Source organism: Macrosteles quadrilineatus, unplaced genomic scaffold, assembly GCF_028750875.1.
Source record: "Macrosteles quadrilineatus isolate MER2022 unplaced genomic scaffold, UCM_ALF_1.0 Scaffold_7__1_contigs__length_78375512, whole genome shotgun sequence".
NCBI lineage: Eukaryota > Metazoa > Arthropoda > Insecta > Hemiptera > Cicadellidae > Macrosteles > Macrosteles quadrilineatus.
In genome coordinates, this window is record NW_026542600.1 from 34,585,247 (window position 1) to 34,605,128 (window position 19,882).

Sequence of the window (19,882 nt, forward strand, 5' to 3'; positions counted from 1 at the left end):
CCTCTTACACCACCCGGTTGCTACCCAGTTGCTTCAATTGCTGACAAAATGCAAGTGATGAAACAAGGGAGTAGAGACAAAGAAATATATTTCTTTATTCAAAAACACAAAACTGTTAGAGATTATTTTCAAAGAAATTAATTCAATGTAATTTGTGAGTTGTAAATATTGTATTGGATCTTAGAAATATATTTTTTTAACCCCATCTAACCAAGATACAGATCTGTTCACTATATCAGATATTTCTTTTGTTTATAATTTATTATGTAAAATAATAAAATATATTTTTAATTAGGTATTGAATAAACAATAAATGATTATACTAGTATGTCTGGATAAATAGTCTTTCTATTCTTTTGACTTTGTTTTCTTTGCACTGTTAGTGTTGCGTCACGGCTTTTGTCTTGTTACTCTTATCAGTAGACGACTAGACCTGGCTCTGGCTAGTGGCAGTGCGGCAATTGCTCTGTTGTGTCTTTATTCTTAAAGGTCGTGAGCCAACTTAATTTTTAATTCTCATTTGAACATTTTAATTCCTCTGTAATAATAGATATAATAATATAAGAGTGTTTCTTTGGAAATAAATTATTCTTTTTTTTTTCTTTTGCCCCAACAAAAATTCGGGGACGGGGACCGGCAGACACCTAACAAAAATACCAAATGAATCAGTCTATAACATTAATCTTACTAGTTAAGTATTAAGTAACAATTTTTCAGACTTATTTTAAAAATGATTTTGGAGTAACCTACCTTGTTTTGGCTAGGTTCACAGTAGTAAAATATTTCACACACTGCTTACATCAAGACAAAAAACAAACCTCTAATCATTTGCAATGTCAAAACAAAAAAATATAAAACAATTAAAGCTATATTTAATGCAAAGAATGTATTAAATAAGAACGCCTTCGTAAAGGAAACGCAACAGCAACGCGCTCCTGTATTGCGGGTATTGCATTGACTTTCTGCAGGCGTTTTTCGTATATTGATACTGACTCCCTCGTGAATCGAATCGTTTTTTGACCACCACTGAATCGAATCGCGATTCGATGCATCGAATCGAATCGAATCGAAATTTCGATGCATTTTCGATGCATCGCACACCCCTAGAACTGCTATTGGGCACTAGAATGGCCCCCTCATATGCCAATCTCTATATGGGGAAAGTCGGAGAAACCTTCTTAAAAAGCGAAACGCTTCAACCTCTATGCTAGTTCCGCTACATAGATGATGTTTTTAATCTGGACACATGGTCTTGAAAACCTGGAACTCTTCTTAAACCACCTAAATAACTGTAGCCCCTTTAAATTTATATGGGAAACTTCTGATACCACCATCAACTTTCTAGATATATCTGTCAAAACGGTCAACGGGATCATAACAACAACAGTTCACACGAAAGCCACTAACCACCAAAAGTACCTCTACTTTGACAGCTGCCACCCGAACAACACAAAACGTTCACTCCCCTACAGCCTAGCCCTAAGAGGCCTCCGGATCAATAGTAAGGAAGAGGATGCCCATACCTATAACCAAAAGCTCCAGACTGCCTTGGAGAATAGAGGATATCCACCTGCACTTGTCAAATCCTAAATTAATGCATCCACCAACAATTTCAAACATCAGAAACCTAAACCGCAAAAGAACGTTGAATCAGTTAACCTAACAACCTAACACCCTAGCCTATCATCAAAAATAAACAATCTCCTATGGCTTCAAAATTTTACAACAGTCCAGCCAAACAAAAGATCTCTTCAAAGAACCTTCCCGTCTCGTGTACAGACATCCTCCAAACCTGAAGAACATGCTCGTCCGACCCAAACTACCTGATCCTTCCACCAACCTACCAGAACCAATCCCCCAAGGTTCATATCCGTGTGACAGTAACAGATGTAAGACCTGCAATATTCATAAGCCAGTCACTCCCTTCGTCAATTAAATTCCGCCTTTGCCATGGTCAGCTCTGAAGTTCATTTAGATGAGAGGATCACACAGGGGATCTACAAATCAAGATCCATGACACGTTTTACCACTGGGTAGGTAATCTAACTCCTCAAAAAGGTCATGATCCTGAATATGCACTGATGTATATTGTATTAGTGTGATGTTGGCACTGGAACCCAACAGCGCATGAAACACAATTCAAACAAAAAAAGCAATGAAAAAATATGTGGGAGATAGGGTCACAATGGCAACCCATTTGCCTAATCTTTTAATAATGTGGCAGAAATTTTTAGGGACAAGAGCTCCGAGGAGGCAAGTGAAATTTTTAAGTGCATAATAAGAGACAAAAGAAGTGACTTCCCTCACTACAATGATGCTTATATGTCGCAGATATTTTAAAATCTGAGCACCACTTGGTCAAATAAGTCTTAGTTTTTTTCCCAAAACTAATAATGTTAAACATGAATCCGTTCTAGATCCGTTGTTGGATCCACTTGCTTACCCTCTTTATGTTCCCAACCAAAGACTTTGGTTGGGGCCCCTAATTTAACCCCTAAAACAGAACATATGGTAGAAATAATTTAACAAATGCTAGGCCTATAGTACGTGTCGTACTGGTTGGTGTCAAGAGAGGAATTAAGCTTGCTACATTAGGTCTGAAAAGCTCGCTTTACAGTTTCAATGTGTGGTTGACATTTAAGCTCTCATAGAGGGCACTAACCCACAGTACATAAGAGACAACCTAAGCAGTATGAGGGCGGATCTATATTAAAAATATTGTAGATTACTTTAAACAATTTTTACAACATAATATTTTTCATATTTTATTTTTATAATCAGACATAGAAACTACTTTACAGTGATTATTTGATTGAGGTCTTGCTGTTTATGTTTTTGTTCTTTAATCTTTTATTAGAAGCTGCAGTTTTGCTGGATTTTGAGCAACGGGTTATCTAGTTAAAATTAATTACCGGTATACTAGGCCTAATACATTTAATTATATTTATTTTTAATTATTATTTCTATTTAATAAAAAGATTTGTATGTTACCTGCGTGAAAGTAATGAGCTGCAATACCAAAGTGCATCAGCCAAGAAAAAGTCATCAGTGCAACCATATTCTGCTTTAATCTTTTCAGAGTCTGCATCTAAAACAAAACAATTTTTGAAATGACCCCTTTAAAAGGATTTTGACAGTTAGAAAAACTATAGTGGGCCTAACAAATTTGATGGAGAATTAATTGCTGCATCTAGTCCATACCGACACAGCTAATTTTAAGCACTTCTTATCTCTGAAATGGTAAACTTAGTCAAACTAACTAAAAATAGGAACAATAAATAAAGCCTAATGTGTTGAGTTAAAAAGTCTAGTTATTAGCTCTAATAAAACCGTATTTTAGAGAATTCAGAAAGTTGAGTAGGCCACAGTTTTTAATAACTATTCTGTATTTGTTGTAGGCTACATTTATCTAAATTGCAATATGTCATCATAAGAGTAGATTTTATTAGTGATGTTCGGATCCGGATATCGGAATACCGGATCCGAGCTAGAACCGGCACCGGATCGGATCCAAAAAATTCCTGATCTTGGGCTGGATCCGGTTTTGATGGATCCGACTTTTTCAAATTTTTTCCCGATTTTTTTCCTAACACAAAGCTGTCTGTATCACTGTACAACCCCGATTTTTTAACCAACACAAAGCAGTCTGTATCACTGTACAACCCCGATTTGTTTACTAAACATAAAGCTGTATGTATCATTGTACAACCCCGATTTCTTTACTTTACTAACATAAAGCTGTCTGTATCACTGTACAACCCCGATTTGTTTTACTAACACAAAGCTGTCTGTATCACTGTACAACCCCGATTTGTTTACTAACATAAAGCTGTCTGTATCCATGAAAGAGACCGATTTGTTTACTAAATAAAGCTGTCTGTATCCATGTAAGAGACCGATTTTCCCCTGATTTGTTTACTAACACAAAGCAGTCTGTATCACTGTACAAGACCGTTTTTTCCCCGAGTGTTTGTCTCTTGATGCAAACAACTTATATGGCAAGGCCATGTCTCGATGTTTGTATCTAGATGCAAATAACTTGTACGGCAAGGCCATGTCTCAGTGTTTGTCTTTTGATGCAAATAACTTAAATGGCAAGGCCATGACTCAGTGTTTGTCTTTTGATGCAAATAATTATATGGCAAGGCCATGTCTCATTGTTTGCCTCTTGCTTGATGCAAATAACTTATATGGCGAGGCCATGTATCAGTGTTTGTCTCTTGATGCAAATAACTTATATGGCGAGGCCATGTCTCAGTGTTTGTCTCTTGATGCAATTAACTTATATGGCAAGGCCATGTCTCATTGTTTGTCTCTTGATGCAAATAACTTATATGGCAAGGCCATGTCTCAGTGTTTGTCTCTTGCTTGATGCAAATAACTTATATGGCGAGGCCATGACTCAGTGTTTGTCTCTTGATGCAAATAACTTGAATGGCAAGGCCATGTCTCAGTGTTTGCCTCTTGATGCAAATAAGTTATATGGCGAGGCCATGTCTCAGTGTTTTTCTCTTGATGCAAATAACTTATATGGCGAGGCCATGTCTCAGTGTTTGTCTCTTGATGCAATTAACTTATATGGCGAGGCCATGTCTCAGTGTTTTTCTCTTGATGCAAATAACTTATATGGCAAGGCCATGTGTCAGTGTTTGCCCTTGTTGCAAAAAACCTATATGGCAAGACCATGACTCAGTGTTTGTCTTTTGATGCAAATAACTTATATGGCAAGGTCATGTCTTAGTGTTTGTCTCTTGGTGCAAATACCTTATATGGCAAGGCCATGTCTCAGGGTTCGTCTCTCGATGCAAATAACATATATGGTAAGGCCATGTCTCAGTGTTTGTCTCTTGATGCAAATAACTTATATGGCAAGGCCATGTTTCAGTGTTTGTCTCTTGATACAAATAAATAACATATATGGCAATGGCATGTATCTTTTCGAACTGAATCCGACACGATATTTTGGTTGTCTGCTCACCTCTATTTTTTAGTTTTGTACCTGGATGATAAGCTAACGGCCTATAATCTCGTCTAGAAAATATCCCATTAGTATTTTAATCCCACCCGATCGTGATAAAATAATAAAAGTATGATTTAAATTGGCATTCTGTTAATTACGTTTTTTTTATCCCGCCCTTATGACAGTGTGTATCTGGATCCGGATCCGAATTTTTCAAGATCCGGATCCGGATCCGGTACCGACATTTTCTTGGATCCGCCCATCACTAGATTTTATAAATTGATTTTGAATGAAAATTACATTTTCTGTAGGCCTAGCACAAAACTGTATCAGCTTGGATAACCTTAAAAACAAATTAAACACATTATTCCATGAGTGCCCCCCCTGGAATCATGGTGTACCTCCCCCCCCCATAAATTAGTTACCCCCATTCCCCAAATGTGAAAAAATAATCCCCTGCCCCGCATTATTCCTAAAACTAAAAGAAATTTATATAGATATTGAAAAAATTCAAACCCAGTTAATAATCAAATGAACAAAGTGAATTCTCATACTACAGTAGACCCCCTCTTAACCGACCCTAATGTGACCGGACCTAGGTCGGATAATTCAAAAGGTCGGATAAAACGGGCAATCCCTAAAATCATAACATAATGAAGTGCTATTCATTTAGAATTATATAATCATTATTTTGAAGTCATACTTGCATTATTTATAAAATAAACTACTCTTATCTCCTTTTTCATATTGATAGAAATGTCACAAATAAACACAAAACACGGTTAAGTCAAATAGGCCTACTTTCAGTGAATATATTATAATACTAGGCAAGAGTCAATAAAATTCCTATTTTAATAACTTTACTACTGTAGTGTATTAATTAATGCTTTCCAAATGCATCGTAATACAGTACAGAACCTTTTGTCGTCATTAAAGATACAAGCGACCATTTTGTTACAAGACAGGACGTTTATTTATGGCCACTCACTGGAGGTTCGAGGCACAAAAACTATCTTGACCTTGGAGTTGTTAACACTCCTTCCCTGCCCTCCCTACAAGTTGCGTTGTTTGTTTACTCCAGCGATAAGATAATCAGTTCTGAAAATCGTAATGCACTTTATGATGTTATAAATTTGCCGCACAGATAACATATCTGATCAGATGTGCTCGAGCTACGAACCGAGCTATTAACGATGATGACAAACTGACAATAGGCTATGCTATATTTTTTGTGATCAACACAAAATAACTTATTGTTAGTCATATCCTGTGGAGATAAGCGTATGGTTCAGTTCTCGTCGCCCAGCGTGGGAGCGGAAATGCCGAGATTCCTAGAAAGCGGCGGTTAAACCGAGCTGCTCTCAAAGCAAGGTCGGTTAAAACAGACTGTATTATTTTACGATCGAAGGCGGATAATCCGATTATCGGTTAATACGAGGTCGGTTAAGAGGGGGTCTACTGTAGTAAGAAAAGCATCTCTTGTAAATCGAAAAGCTCGAGAATCACTATGTACTTGATGTTTTGCACGAAGATTTAATAGCATAATATCTTGCTTGGGATTGTTGTTGGAGATAATTTGTTCTGTAATAAAATAATTATAAAATCCTAAACACATTTTCATTTTGTCCCATAAGAATAACATTAAGAACCTTCTTACCTTCTTCTTTTTTTTGTTTACATTTTAAAAGCAACAATTTTGTTGTTTACTTGAGACATAGAATCAAGGAAATTCGTTTATTCAATGAATTCCTCAATTGTACAAGGGCCTTTCCTCTTAAATATATATATTTTTTTATTTAGCCTTAAATGATTTATAATTTGATTCCTCCTTAATAGAGGCAGGAAATTTTCTGAAAATTAATGATCCAGCAAAGTTGGTTTCTTTTTGGAGAATTCCAGCTTGTAGGTTGAAGTTGCAATATCCTTTTTATGTCTTGTATTATAACTATAAGGCACAATTGGTTCATATTTTATGCTGTATTTTTTAGCTATACATGCTATTTCAAAAATTACTTCCCATGTATTTTGACCATAATAAAACTGAATCCACTAAACCGGAAACTTAACTATTTTAATTGCAACTTAAGAAAACATTTCCTAGACTACGTTTAGAGGCAGTTCACGAGCTCAGGATTTGATAGTCTGCGGTTATCTGATAATCGCAGACTATGTAACTGATAGCTAAAAATGACAGAGCGCAAGGATGTAAAAGCCGAGTTTATTTTTAACTGAGCGCAACTTAAACCCCGAGGTAATGACATGGATTCTTGTTGTGATGCCACTGTTTCTGGCCGACACGCTTCCAAATAATAGGATGGCAGTGAAATAAAGCTGAACATGGTCATTAAATATATTATATATGAAACATGGTCATTTTTATAATTTTTCTAAAAGCACACCTATAATCAATAATAGTCTATAATATAGTTTTACTGATTGATATACACAACCTAGGGGCATATTTTTATGAAACCAACAGGGCAGCGGATCATTGCAGTCAATAATGATATCGAGCTTTCTGTTCGCATCATTGTCATTGTAATTCAGAAATTTGCATGATGATAACCAGATTGTTTAAGATGGTGTAACACACAAGTTCCAATTTTTTTAGTATTTTCCCTTTAGGCTATATGTGGCATTTAAATGTGTATCATGTACATTTTATCACGGTTCATCAAATTATTATTAAATTTTAAAACATATATAGCCTAAATGTTGTAGGCTACTACTTCTCCCTATCTACCCAAATTCCTAATAAAATAATAGCCTGTCTGAACGGTATGCTGTAAGGTTGATGTACATTTATTTATAGGAAGGAAGGTTATTTTAAATAGGCTCATTTTAATAACAGAAAGAGGGATCTCTACAAAGTACCTAGTGTACAATATTAATAACAAAGGAGGAGTGAATTAACAATTCGGACAAAAGTTTGTGCATAAGAACCCTTGACATCTCTATTACGAGTGTAAAGTTTGTCGCACTACCAACTGAGCCACCAACTTAACTCATGTTTATATTTAGAACATAAAAGAATGTAAGAAATGCACAAGTTGAATAGACCCTATAACACCTAGTAGATTACCTTGCAATAGTTCTTCAAGTTTCTTTATAGCTGGGGCCCCAGGATAGTTGAGTTCTTGCAACAATGTAACATTGCTGGTCTTTGTCTCTGGGTCAGATTTCTCCGTGCCAAAGAGCACTACTCCAACCAAATCCCTCATCTTGGCAATTATTTTGTTCATCAACTGTTGCCGACAACACTAAAACAAAACAATATATAGTTATTTCGGGTTTAAAAATCAAACTAGGCCTATCTTCGTAGTCGGTAAGAAATTTGAATTTAAAAGATTGAGTTAAAGTTACACGATTATATGGTGCAATCCCCTTTCAGAACTCAGTCGGTGGTTTAAAGCTAAAAGAAGAAAAAACACAACTTGTTAGTTTCAAAACTAATAAAATGAAATTAATAACGAATTTGACGTTACATATTAATGATATGTCTGATTAAATTGTTAAGAGAACAGTTTTTATGTTATAAAGTTAAAAAAAAAATTGAAATGGGTAGATTATTAACACACTCTCAACTAACTTATTATAGTAACCTACTTAAGAGAACTATAAGAGACCTTCCTCTAAGATACAGAAAGGAAACAAAAAATGTATCATTCCACTTTTTATATTACTGTAACTTTTGATTAAACCATACAGGCCCTTCAATGCAGTCAGTGTCACCTGTCCCTCTAGCTATGCTGGCCTAGTGAAAGGGCCAATCCATATGATGTGATTAGGTGAAGTAGTTTTTTTTTTACCCTTCAAGTGGGCCAATTTTAACGTACAACAATTTGCTTTGATATTAACTCAAACTCTCTGTAGGAGGTAGGGGATTCATTAAAAATTAATAATTTGTCCTTCTGCCAAAAATTAGAAGCACAGTATCTGTGAAACTTGTAGTAAAAAAATTATAAGTAATGTGTAAACATATCCTAAAAATGTTGAAAAAGTATTTTTTTTACAGAAGTGCAAGATCCCATCAACTTTTTCACGAACTGTGTCCCATTTACTTTATACTAAATGTTCCTCTCCCCTGGCCTATGAAATGCTCACCAAAGGCAAATGTCACAAACAGGTCTTAGTTAAGTAACACAACATTACCTTCAGAGCAAGATTTATTCTTGTCAAATTTTGGTTGTCATCTTCTTCTATGTCCTTAGTGTACATGGAACTTCTAGCATCAATTAAGAATATGACCCCATATTTTCCTTCCATTTTCAATTCTTCCTGTGTGTTAGTGTCTTCTTCATCTGACGCCATTTTCAAACCTGCATTGAGTAATGATATATTAACCCTCCAGTACTTGCACGGCTAATAAAACAACCAGTACACACGCGCGGACTGACAGTCCGCGTCTTACTTCTTACCTGAAACGCTCTTTTATATATCTAACTTAATAAAGTTTATATGGCATCAAAATTTCAAATAGGCTAATCCAAAAATAGGTTAATAGATATACCTAGATAAATTTTGAAATAATTAAAAATAAAAATATTTCAAATTGAAAATATCCTGTTGAAAACCAATCGCTACCCTGTTCTTCACCTTCTTGAAACATGACCCGCGGCCTAGCTTTACACCCTCGTAGCTCAGGGCCAACTGAAGCTAAGACGGTCAAAACCCCGCCACTGTCCTTGGAAAGGTAGTGGGGGAAGATAGATGGCACGTCATGTCATTCACGGATTCACTTATTTCGGCGCGCTTTCTCAAATGTGCGGACTCCGAGTCCGTGTCGCTTGTACTAAAGGGTTAAAATATAATTTTGTACAATAGGCTAGGTTACAGTGTATATAATCATAGTACGTAACTTAATAACTTACATTGATAAAAGTCAGATAATATATTATAGCAAGTGCTTTATTTGTGATTTCAGCATCTTTATTGGGATCAATTCTTTAAAATACTTTTTTTATTGATAGTATATTTGTGTTTTTATTGTGGGCTGTTTTTATTGATAGTTTACAGGTTCAAAGACCCATTTTAAATACGAACCCATTGCGAAAATTCTTTACATCAATAACATCGATATATTTCATAACCCTTAGATTCATAATATAAAAAAAGTGTCTTGATTCAAGACAACACTTAAAAATTAATAACAGAATCTACAGTTTATTTATCAATTAGTAATAAACAATCACACTGATGATTACAGTGAAGGCATATAGGCCTATAGATTGTCCAGATGTTTATATCCACCTAGATCTTATTTAGAAATATCATTCATTAATAATAGTATGTAAGATTTTGCAAGAGTAAATAATTGTAAGAGTATTAATAATTGTGTTTTAAGAGTAGCCTAATATTTTAGAATAAAAAAAACATTAAGCCCCATATTATTTTAATATACCTATCAAAGCCTATGCACAGGCAAACCTTGCCCATGTAGGCTTTTCCCTTAAAAGGGTGTACTGGTAGTTAGTAAAAAAAAATTGATATAGGCCTAACCATGTAATATATTTTGTGGAATAAACTTATTTACTGTCGAGTTCACCATCATGTAGTCATATCTAACTGAACCATTTTTTTTTAGGAAAGATTGAATTATTGTCTCCTGCCTGACATGAGGGTTTGTTGTTAACAACAAAGTACCTCTAAAAAATTATTATTTAATAATAATTTTTAGGTAAATGATTGATTTCAACTCTATAATGGTTTCACATTTAGGCCCTATGTGCTTAGGCCTATCTACTTTTTTCAAAAAAATATGGATTTAAAGACTGCATATAAGAGACACTTTACAATGAAACGTGCACTAATTATAGAAGAACAGGGAGTATTTTTGAGATGTAGCATTAAACTTACACAACCATCCTACAAGACAACGTAGAAAGGTCTGCTCGCCTCAAGTGAATTCAACAATAGACTAGGCCTACAAAAGATTGATATGTGTGCTTGAAGCCATTAAACAAGATTCCAAATGAGTAAATGAGTTTAAGATCAAGAAAAATTCAAGAGATACTTTTTGAGGGGGCAGAAAACAAGTGAAAGTAGGCTGTTATTGTTGAGGCACAGTCAAGCTTCCAGTGGGATATCTCCAAGTAGCTAAGTTAGGCCCTTTAGAATTAGGCCCTCAAGATCCAGAAAAGGGCCTTAAGAATCATCACTTTTAGTGACAGACGGGCTCATAGTAGGCCCCTTTTTGTGAGACTAGGAATACCTACTGTCTTCGGTCATTACGTTCTCCTGTGCCTTCTTCATGTTTGGGATAAACATAGAGACCTTACGTCCCGTGCCATGGTCCATCCCTACAACACCAGGCAGAGAAACATGCTGGATGTTCCCCGCGTTAGGCTCTCCAAGACAGCCGCTACATACCAAATTCAGGGGCTAAAGTTCTTTAACAAACTGCCAATGGCCATTAGGGGCTGGAAAAGGGGTCATCTCAAGGACAAGCTAATGTCGCTAATTAAAGAGAGAGCCTACTACAGCATCTTTGAGTTCGTGGGTGATAAGGAAATAGCTAACATGCGGTAGCCATCTTTTCCATCATCCCTGGAAGTCATTTTTTTAACTTGTATATATGTATATATATTGATTTTTATATCTAAACGGTTTTAGGCAACTGAAGATGTACGGGCCGGATTTTTACCCCCGGAATTTTACCCCCTGGCTGATTTTAGAAATTGAATGATTGATTTTCTTATTTCTGTTTTTATTTAATTGTAAACATTTCATTATTTAGTAGCCTATCTTTATTTATTTATTTTGTAATCTCAACTAAGTAAACAGAATTCGCTGTTTTATTTTGATCATATTAACCAACAGTTGGCTTCAAAGATCGAATCCTGACACTCGAATCTCAAAATTAATATTAAAACCCTGTTCGATCAGTTAATGTTACATATAAATTAAGATAGGCTACTTAATAATAAAATGTTTACCATTAAATTAAAACTGAATGACGATAATTAATCATTCTCAATAATTTATATCTGAACAGGGGGTAAAATTCCGGGGGGTAAAATTCCGGGGGGTAAAATTCCGGGGGTAAAAATCCGGGCCGTACATTCTAGGTTTTTATAATTTGATGTGTTCTGATTAAACTCACGACCGTGAAAATATATGTTTAATTCCGCGTTTAATCCATCGAGCTGATGTCGCGAAACTCAAAAGTTCGCGGCTGGAATTTTACCCCCTGGTTTGTGACGTCACGTTTGCCCAGGGGGTAAAATTCCAGGGGGATAAAAATCCGCTACCCCTTTATAATTACATCTCAAAATATTAGATTAAGAGGATTGGGTTTCATTAATTTAACTTATTTACTGCATGTTACTAACATAGGCCTAAGTTTCTGGAAGGTAGACCAGCATCCGAAGCTGACCCACTAAGTTATTGATCCCAGCTAACAACACAACACAACTTAGGCGTACTTATCTGAGAATAATGGCAAATGAGTGATGTATCTCAAGATTTGAGATGTAAAATGTGTGTTGTAGGATTAAATTTAAGTAGGGGCAAGGAACATGAAAGTAAAAATCAGAAACACATAGGCCTAACTTAACATAAGTCATGATCTTGTCCTTTCAGGGTAAGCAATGTGATATAGGGGCGCCTCATCAGTTCTTCCTTACATTTTGTACCAGTGAATAAGATAACTTTGTGCTTGTTAACAAGGATCTTAACTTACGCTCTGATTTTAGAGTAAATCACCTGATTTTGCACTAATCCGGAAGGCAATAGGCCTACCGGTACCCTACGTAATATAATGTGGTTAATCCCTGCTTAGCTAAGTTAGTAACTATTGGTGGAGTGGAGAGTGCAAAAATGTAACAGAAAACTCGTATAAATTAGAAAACTTAAAAGATATTGACGTCTTATACCAGAACTGCAATTTTTGTTCAAATTAAGCCTAGGCCTAGGCTAGACCAAGAGGCGTAGCTTAGGCCACAATCGGTCAAGGCTTTCTTTGAATTTGAACCTCGCACAATAACGTTTGTTAGAAGCATACCTGATTCTGCGTGCAAATTTTCGATGGGTTTGATGTAAATCTAAGGCGACCAGCACTTAGGAAATAAATTTAAAACAAAAATAAGTGACGAGGCAAGTGCGATAGTAAGCGGTGGCGGTCCGGTATTTCCCTCCAAATATCCAATTCCAATAACCATTCCATTAATTCCAATTCCATTCCATTCCAATTCCAATTCAAGGATCCGATTCGACTGATTACAGCGCCAGCCAGTCCGGCCAGTCCACTTCCAGTTCAGTGTATCGAGTATCGACACGGACGAAAATATAATCCCACCTACTGGGTACAGAAATCGGGGTAGCGGATTTTTATCCCCCTGGAATTTTACCCCCTGGGCAAACGTGACGTCACAAACCAGGGGGTAAAATTCCGGCCGCGAACTTTTGAGTTTCGCGACATCAGCTCGATAGATAAAACGTGGAATTAAACATATATTTTCACGGTTGTGAATTTAATCAGAACACATCAAATTATAAAAACCATAGAGTGTACGGCCCGGATTTTTACCCCCGGAATTTTACCCCCTGGCCAGATGTATAAATTAGTGAGAATGATTAATTATCTTAATTCATTCTATTTTAATTTAATAGTAAACATTTTATTATTAAGTAGCCTATATTAATTTATTTGTAACATTAACTAATCGAACAAGTTTTAATTTTAATTTTGAGATTCTAGTATTAGGATTTGATCTTTGAAGCCAACAGTTGGTTAATATGACGTATAAACAATCAACTGAATGATAATTGTTTCGAACATTTCTTTACAAAATAAATAAATAAATAGAAAGATGGGCTACTAAATAATGAAATGTTTAAAATTAATTAAAAACAGAAGTAAGAAAATCAATCATTCAATTTCTAAAATTGGCCAGGGGGTAAAATTCCGGGGGGTAAAATTCCGGGGGTAAAATTCTGGGGGTAAAAATCCGGCCCGTACATCTTCAGTTATCTAAACGCTAGTTACATGGACAGGGGGAAAAATTCCGGTTTTTATCGCTAATCTAATTAATCACGCTCTGGTGATTTTCATAAGACTTCCAAATCCGCGGGGGTAAAATTCCGGCCGCAAACAAACTTTTGGCTTTCAGGTTACTACGTCATAGTGACGTCAGCTTTGCCCAGGGGGTAAAATTCCAGGGGGGTAAAATTCCGGCGACCCCAGAAATCCCATGTTAACTCGCTTTTGAGTCATGAAATCCTGTTTTATCCAGCTTTTTTTAAATTCCCCCCTTTGAAGAAATTAATTTTTTTTGTAAGTTTTCTTTTACCTCTACAGAGTAAAAGAGGTGATAGCTTTACACCCCTTTTATACTCGGTGGCTCTGTAAGTGTATTGAGTTAAATGGGCGCTCCTATACTCTGCGGCGGCCGCCGCACGACGCTGCGGCTGGCTAAATGCACGTCGGCGCAGAAACGTGCAGTCTCTAGATGCATTGCATTATATGGAAGAGCGTTTATACTCTGCAATGTGGCGCGCCGCAGTGGCACTGTCAAGTGCTGCCAACTGATCAACACAAACTCAGCCCAACACGGTACTGCCTTGACCCCCTCATTTCACTTTCTGTGTAGGCCTATGCAAAATGACAGAACCTACTACGACTAAAGTCAACATTGAACAGTTCATCGGCGAAATAAAATCTAGAAAAGTTTGTAGGATTGTTCACCAGATGACTACAAGCTCAGGGATGTCATGTCCAAGGAACAGAATCAACACTAGTGGTGTGGTGAATAAAAATTCCTAAACTGGCAGCCCTGATAAATCCACAGATGTCATGGCCGCCACACAAACGTGCGGCGCGCCGCAGAGTAGGCGTGATTCACACGGGTGACTTATCTAGCTGACTAGGCTGTGACTAGGTAAGCCCAACTGGGTAGCGGACCACAGGATACACCGGTTCACACGAGCGACATGTCCACGGACTTGATGAAAATGACGATATCAAAACCACTCGGATCCATCACTGGTGCACAATGAGAACAAAGGGAAGAATGCGAGCTGCATCGCGACTACCCGAACGCTCGTGTGAACGCTACCATAAGGTTACGTGTACTGCTACGCCGCTAGAGCGGGTGACTGGGTAGCTGCCATGAGTGACTGGGAAGCGGGGCCCGACTATGTTTTGGCGTTTTGGGACACCAAGCTCGAACGTGGCTAGCTAGTCGTCGCTCTACGCTCGTGTGAACGGCTCCATTTGATCCTGTGGTCCGCTACCCAGTCGGGCTTACCTAGTCACAGCCTAGTCGGCTGGATAAGTCGCTCGTGTGAACCGGGCCTAGGAGCCTATGCGGGCAGATAACGTGAAGTTGATTCCATCCATTTCGGCTAGGTCTAATGAGGTTTAGAGGTACCGTTCCTAATATTTCTGTAGATAATTTCTTTCTGCTCTTGTGCCTAAAACGTAATATTATTTTGTTTTGTAAATGGTGTATCAGTTGATAAAAATAAATAAATCCTAGGTTTTCTTTGTGTGCAACCTGTTCCCGAATCAGTTATTAAAGTAACACGGGTTTAGGAACGTAATATGGCGTCTTTGGAAAATACGTTCACGCTAGCGGCGCACGTCTGACTTGCGAATAGGCTCTGCCATGTGAAAATCTGCCCGCCCACCTCGTCTTGTCTTCGTCCCTTCCATTTCTTCTTCTTTTTTCTAGTTTGCTAAAAAAAACTGGCTTGGTTGATTTGCTATGTACCGGTAGCTATATTACCATTACTATTACCAAATCCTTGATTGTAGCCCATCTCTGGATAATCGCGTCAATTACTTTTATATATTTATATATATATATATTAATATTTACACTATTTACATTGAAGTTTATTTCACAAAATAAAATAACTTTCTGTTGCCAAGGCTGCAAAGGAGCTGTCATAAGTCGGTAAAGGATTTTTTTTTATATTCCTCGACAGAGTAAAGACCATTTTTTTTTAGCCAATCACCGACTCTTGTCTTAAACTTCCTAATTGGAAGGATCTTGACTGGTTGATACAGAGCATTAAACATCTTGAGAGCAATGGGTTGCTATCTTTCGTCAAACTTAGACGATATCGAGGAATATGAATATTTGGCTCTATCGGGAATGTTGTATACTGGTGGACCTGGTCTCTTGTTGTAGCTTTCAAGATTCTCTTTGACCAGCAACTGGGAATTCAAAACAAACTGACCGTGAACGGTAAGTATGCCAAGTTCAGCAAACAGAGGTCAACAGTACTCTCTGTAGTCACTAGAGTTTAAAGTTCTTACAGCAATCTTCTGTTGCAAGAGAACTATATGGCAACTGGATGAATGTCACCAACGTACTATACCACATGTAGATGACTATGGAATAGGGTATAGGTATGCGATAAGCAGGTACGATAGTGTTACCAAAAATTTAAGTCTCCGAAATAGATGGTTGACTCTAGATAACTTCTCTCACCCTACTAACTCGTAACTGGGGTGAGCGTTTTCTTGTCATGGTGGATGTTAATAATGTGTTGTTGTTGTTTATTTAAATTGTTAATTACAGCTCGTTTCTCTCAAATGACGCGTTGTTCTTAAACCTTCCTCCACGGGTTTTCCTGTTGTTTTAAAGTTTGGTGAGCCGCTCCTCGGGCCTACTACACCCATGTGACTCCATAGTCACTCTTCCAAGTCGTTAGCCTGGGTGCAGGCACGAGGGCGTGGTTCAGATGGTATTCCTCAAGGGAAAAATCAACAAAACAACCGAGAAACTAGGAAACTAAGCTACAAAACTGTCCAACGACCTCAAACTAGGTTCCAACCCCAGAGCAAACAATCATAACACAACAAATTGCAACAATCAATATACAAAAATGCAATGGGCGCAAAGCATAATGCGCGTTGCATCAATGCGTGCAATGGGTAGACAAAGATAATTTACTTTCTATAATTGTGTAGGCCTAAAAGTTTGACAGATGAATCTTCTCTAACCCCGTTTCTCTTGAAGCCACAAATTAAGGTCTGCGTCTTATTTGCGTTTAGCTTTAGCCTGTTACATTCAAACCAGTTTTCAGTTTCCTCAAAGGTCTTTTGCTACCCTTACAACCAGCTCATCAACATTGCTGCATCTGGTGATTATGGTGATGTCGTCCAGCATAAAACAAGCATGGTGAGTCAGTGTTGCTTGCATTGAAATCGTTGATCAAGATCAAGAACAACAAATGCCCAAGGAAGGGACCTTGAGGCATGCCATAATGTACTTCAGCAACCTTAGAGACAGAGCCATTGTCCGACACTAGCTGTCGTCTTCCAGAAAGGTAGGACCAAAGAATCCCCAGGACAGCACACTATATCACCCTGAAACACGACTATGCATTTTCCCGGGCTTTTTTGAAATGCTAGCATGATGCTGGATAGGGAATGATTGTTGTTTTTCTAATAAATTGAGTTTACCGAGGTTCATAGCTTGAAGTGGGTGTGGTTAGAGGTTTTTCAGTTTGAGTGTCTTGTTTAGTGTTTAGTTGTTATCTGAAAGTTGGATTTCTGTTTCTCTTAAAATTATATAGTAATGGTGGTCATAGCTTGCTATTTTTTCCATTAGGAGCGTTTGGACAGATATGGTGGTGATTTCGAATTAACTTTCTTTATTTTTGCAAAAAGTCATTGTCTGTTCCTATTGAAGGCTGGACACTCCCCTTTCCTTGATCTTGAAGGCATTTCTCACATCACTTCATCGTTAAACCTTGAATATACAAACATTAGTTTAGTTTAGTTTAGATTTTTGTTTATATAATCTACACATTAGTGTTTATAAAGGGTGAATAAAACGTCAAGACCCCCCCCCATCTAATGTTTTTCGAAGTAAATTTACAGAGATATCCTTTTGGTGGTCATGCAATCTTAGCAGGAAGTTTCATTTTATGATTTGGAAAATGTTGAGTGTCCCCCAAAAATAGGGGTTTTTGGGGGCAACTCATTTTTTAAATGTAAGCCCCCTTCAAGTGACGCCTTGATTCATTTAAAACCTTTTTTGACTTCAGGAGAAATTTCACCTAGATTTCATACCCCTCAACCTTGTTCAAAAACATCTGACAGCGTTATGTTACAAGGGGGAGGGATAGGCTTAGGCTTCCATTATGTAGCGTCACAATGGGGGGGGGGGAGCAATTTAAAATTACGAAAAACTCGTCACGTAATATATGGACGGCCTCAATGTAGTCACAGATCCATACATTGGGGAAGCATCTATTTTCCCTCACATCCTTCTCTCTTACTGTACAAGCCATGATGATTTTTACTAAGCCAAGCATGATAGCTTGGCTTAGTAAAAATAGATAAGCTACTTTAGGATGAGAAGCGTTTTAAAAGCCTTCCTCCATGGGTTTCCTTCCATAGGTACTTTAAATCCCTAGATATTGCAGAATTAGCGTGTGAATTGGTTATAATTCCATAATACAACAGGTGCCATCTCATCAATAATACCCAAAACCGAATATAAGGTATGATAGATCCGTGGTATCAGAATTGTTTCCTTTTACGTGATTGTATCATGGGAATCATTTATAACAACGCGAATAGAAAAGCGTCATGGCGACACCCCGAAAAGATGCTACCCTGAGAACGTGAAAATTGAGGTGGCTAGTTGTCGGCAACAGGAGACTGCGGTTTGGCCTTGTGGCTCTTAGTGGCTCCTTGAAAGTGGAATGTGAAATTTATCGTTTGAAAACGTATACAAACTCATATACAATGCGTATACTTATAATAAAGTAAAATATCCTAAGATGATAGACAATGGATCAGGGAAAATAAGAATTCTGCTTCACTAAATTATTACGAATAATACTAGTCATTACTAAATCAACATCAAGTTTAAATATTGGTATTAATATTCTATGAGAATTTTCCTTAGTAATAATAGTTGCTGTATATAAATCAGCTTTTAATTTGCACTTAATCCACTAAATAATCCATTTTGAAATCAACAGGATCAACTGTTAATATTTTTTATTTATGCATTTATTTATATGGCATTTATTAGAATGATTAATTAGGTACACTATTAAAACAACTGAACTTGCTGTAACTGGATTTTCAGAGGTTGAAAATGATCAAACCTCATCTAGTCTTTGGCTCAACAACTCCTCAGTGGGTTGAATTTGAAATTATGCTTCCCTCATCACCAGTAGATTTAGTCAATGGTACCATGGACCCAACGTTACGGAGATAAGTAAATTGGATATCCGATTGTTAAGTGAATATTCGGTCACGCTACATGGCGGTGTTGTGACATGCGCGCCCAATCGCGTCTATACTCGATATCATCCCCTGTATCGAGCATGCGCCATTATCCTCCCTACTGCCACCCTCCCACCTGCACCACTCGTGCTTCACATAACACACCACGACTCCTGGACTCTATGGGGCTGCCGGACATGTTCCTAAGGTTATGGTAAAGTTCGGTGTTTTCAAGGAGTAGTGGCTACCTTGAACTCCAACCTTCCCTCGAACACCCTTTCCCTCTCTCTCTCTCTGTCCCCTCCTCTTCACAGAAGACAAGGAATGCCCGCATACCGAGGAGCGTATCTCAGCCTGTAAGTACTACCCGTGCCGTACACTGTGCAATGTGAAATGGGAAATGTGGAAGTGTTGTTCACAAGTTCAGTGTAAGTGCAACTTCTTCACTTTCTGTCTTCTGTTACCTGACTTTCCTTTTGTATGTGGCTTTTAGTGTTAGTACAGTAGTGTTAGTGCTTGAAACCCTCGATTTTGAGCTGCAAGGCTCAGTAAAATAATACAATTATTAATTTAAGACAACATATTTTCAGGCTATTTAAAAAGTCGTAATGCCAAAAACAGTAGAACGGGATAGAGAGTTTAGATTCTATAAAAAAAATACGGATGTAAAAAGCCCAATAAAATCCATAAATCGACGATAAAATTATCCACAAAACTAACATACC

At 37.3% G+C, this 19,882-nt stretch overlaps 2 protein-coding genes across 4 annotated transcripts in view; one reads left to right on the top strand and one right to left on the bottom strand.

Annotated features, from left to right (window-relative positions):
- The window catches only part of LOC128998018 (X-ray repair cross-complementing protein 6), a 69,867-nt gene extending 56,792 nt beyond the window's left edge, over positions 1–13,075 (bottom strand). For both annotated transcript variants that reach the window (XM_054423949.1, XM_054423948.1), the window contains exons 1-4: positions 12,963–13,075; positions 9,113–9,279; positions 8,043–8,220; positions 2,992–3,088 (exon numbers count right to left, since the gene is read on the bottom strand). In XM_054423949.1, the coding sequence (XP_054279924.1) occupies positions 2,992–3,088; positions 8,043–8,220; positions 9,113–9,271 (434 nt within the window). In that variant the 5' untranslated portion in view covers positions 9,272–9,279; positions 12,963–13,075. The remainder of the gene's footprint in view (positions 1–2,991; positions 3,089–8,042; positions 8,221–9,112; positions 9,280–12,962) is intronic.
- Positions 13,076–19,332: 6,257 nt separating this feature from the next.
- LOC128997835 (SRSF protein kinase 2-like) overlaps positions 19,333–19,882 on the top strand; it is a 41,777-nt gene continuing 41,227 nt past the window's right edge. The window contains exon 1 of one of the 2 annotated variants that reach the window (XM_054423584.1): positions 19,333–19,513. In XM_054423584.1, coding sequence (XP_054279559.1) covers positions 19,482–19,513 — 32 coding nt within the window. In that variant the 5' untranslated portion in view covers positions 19,333–19,481. Of the gene's footprint in view, positions 19,586–19,882 lie in introns of both variants that reach the window. The other variant, XM_054423583.1, reaches the window with a different exon arrangement.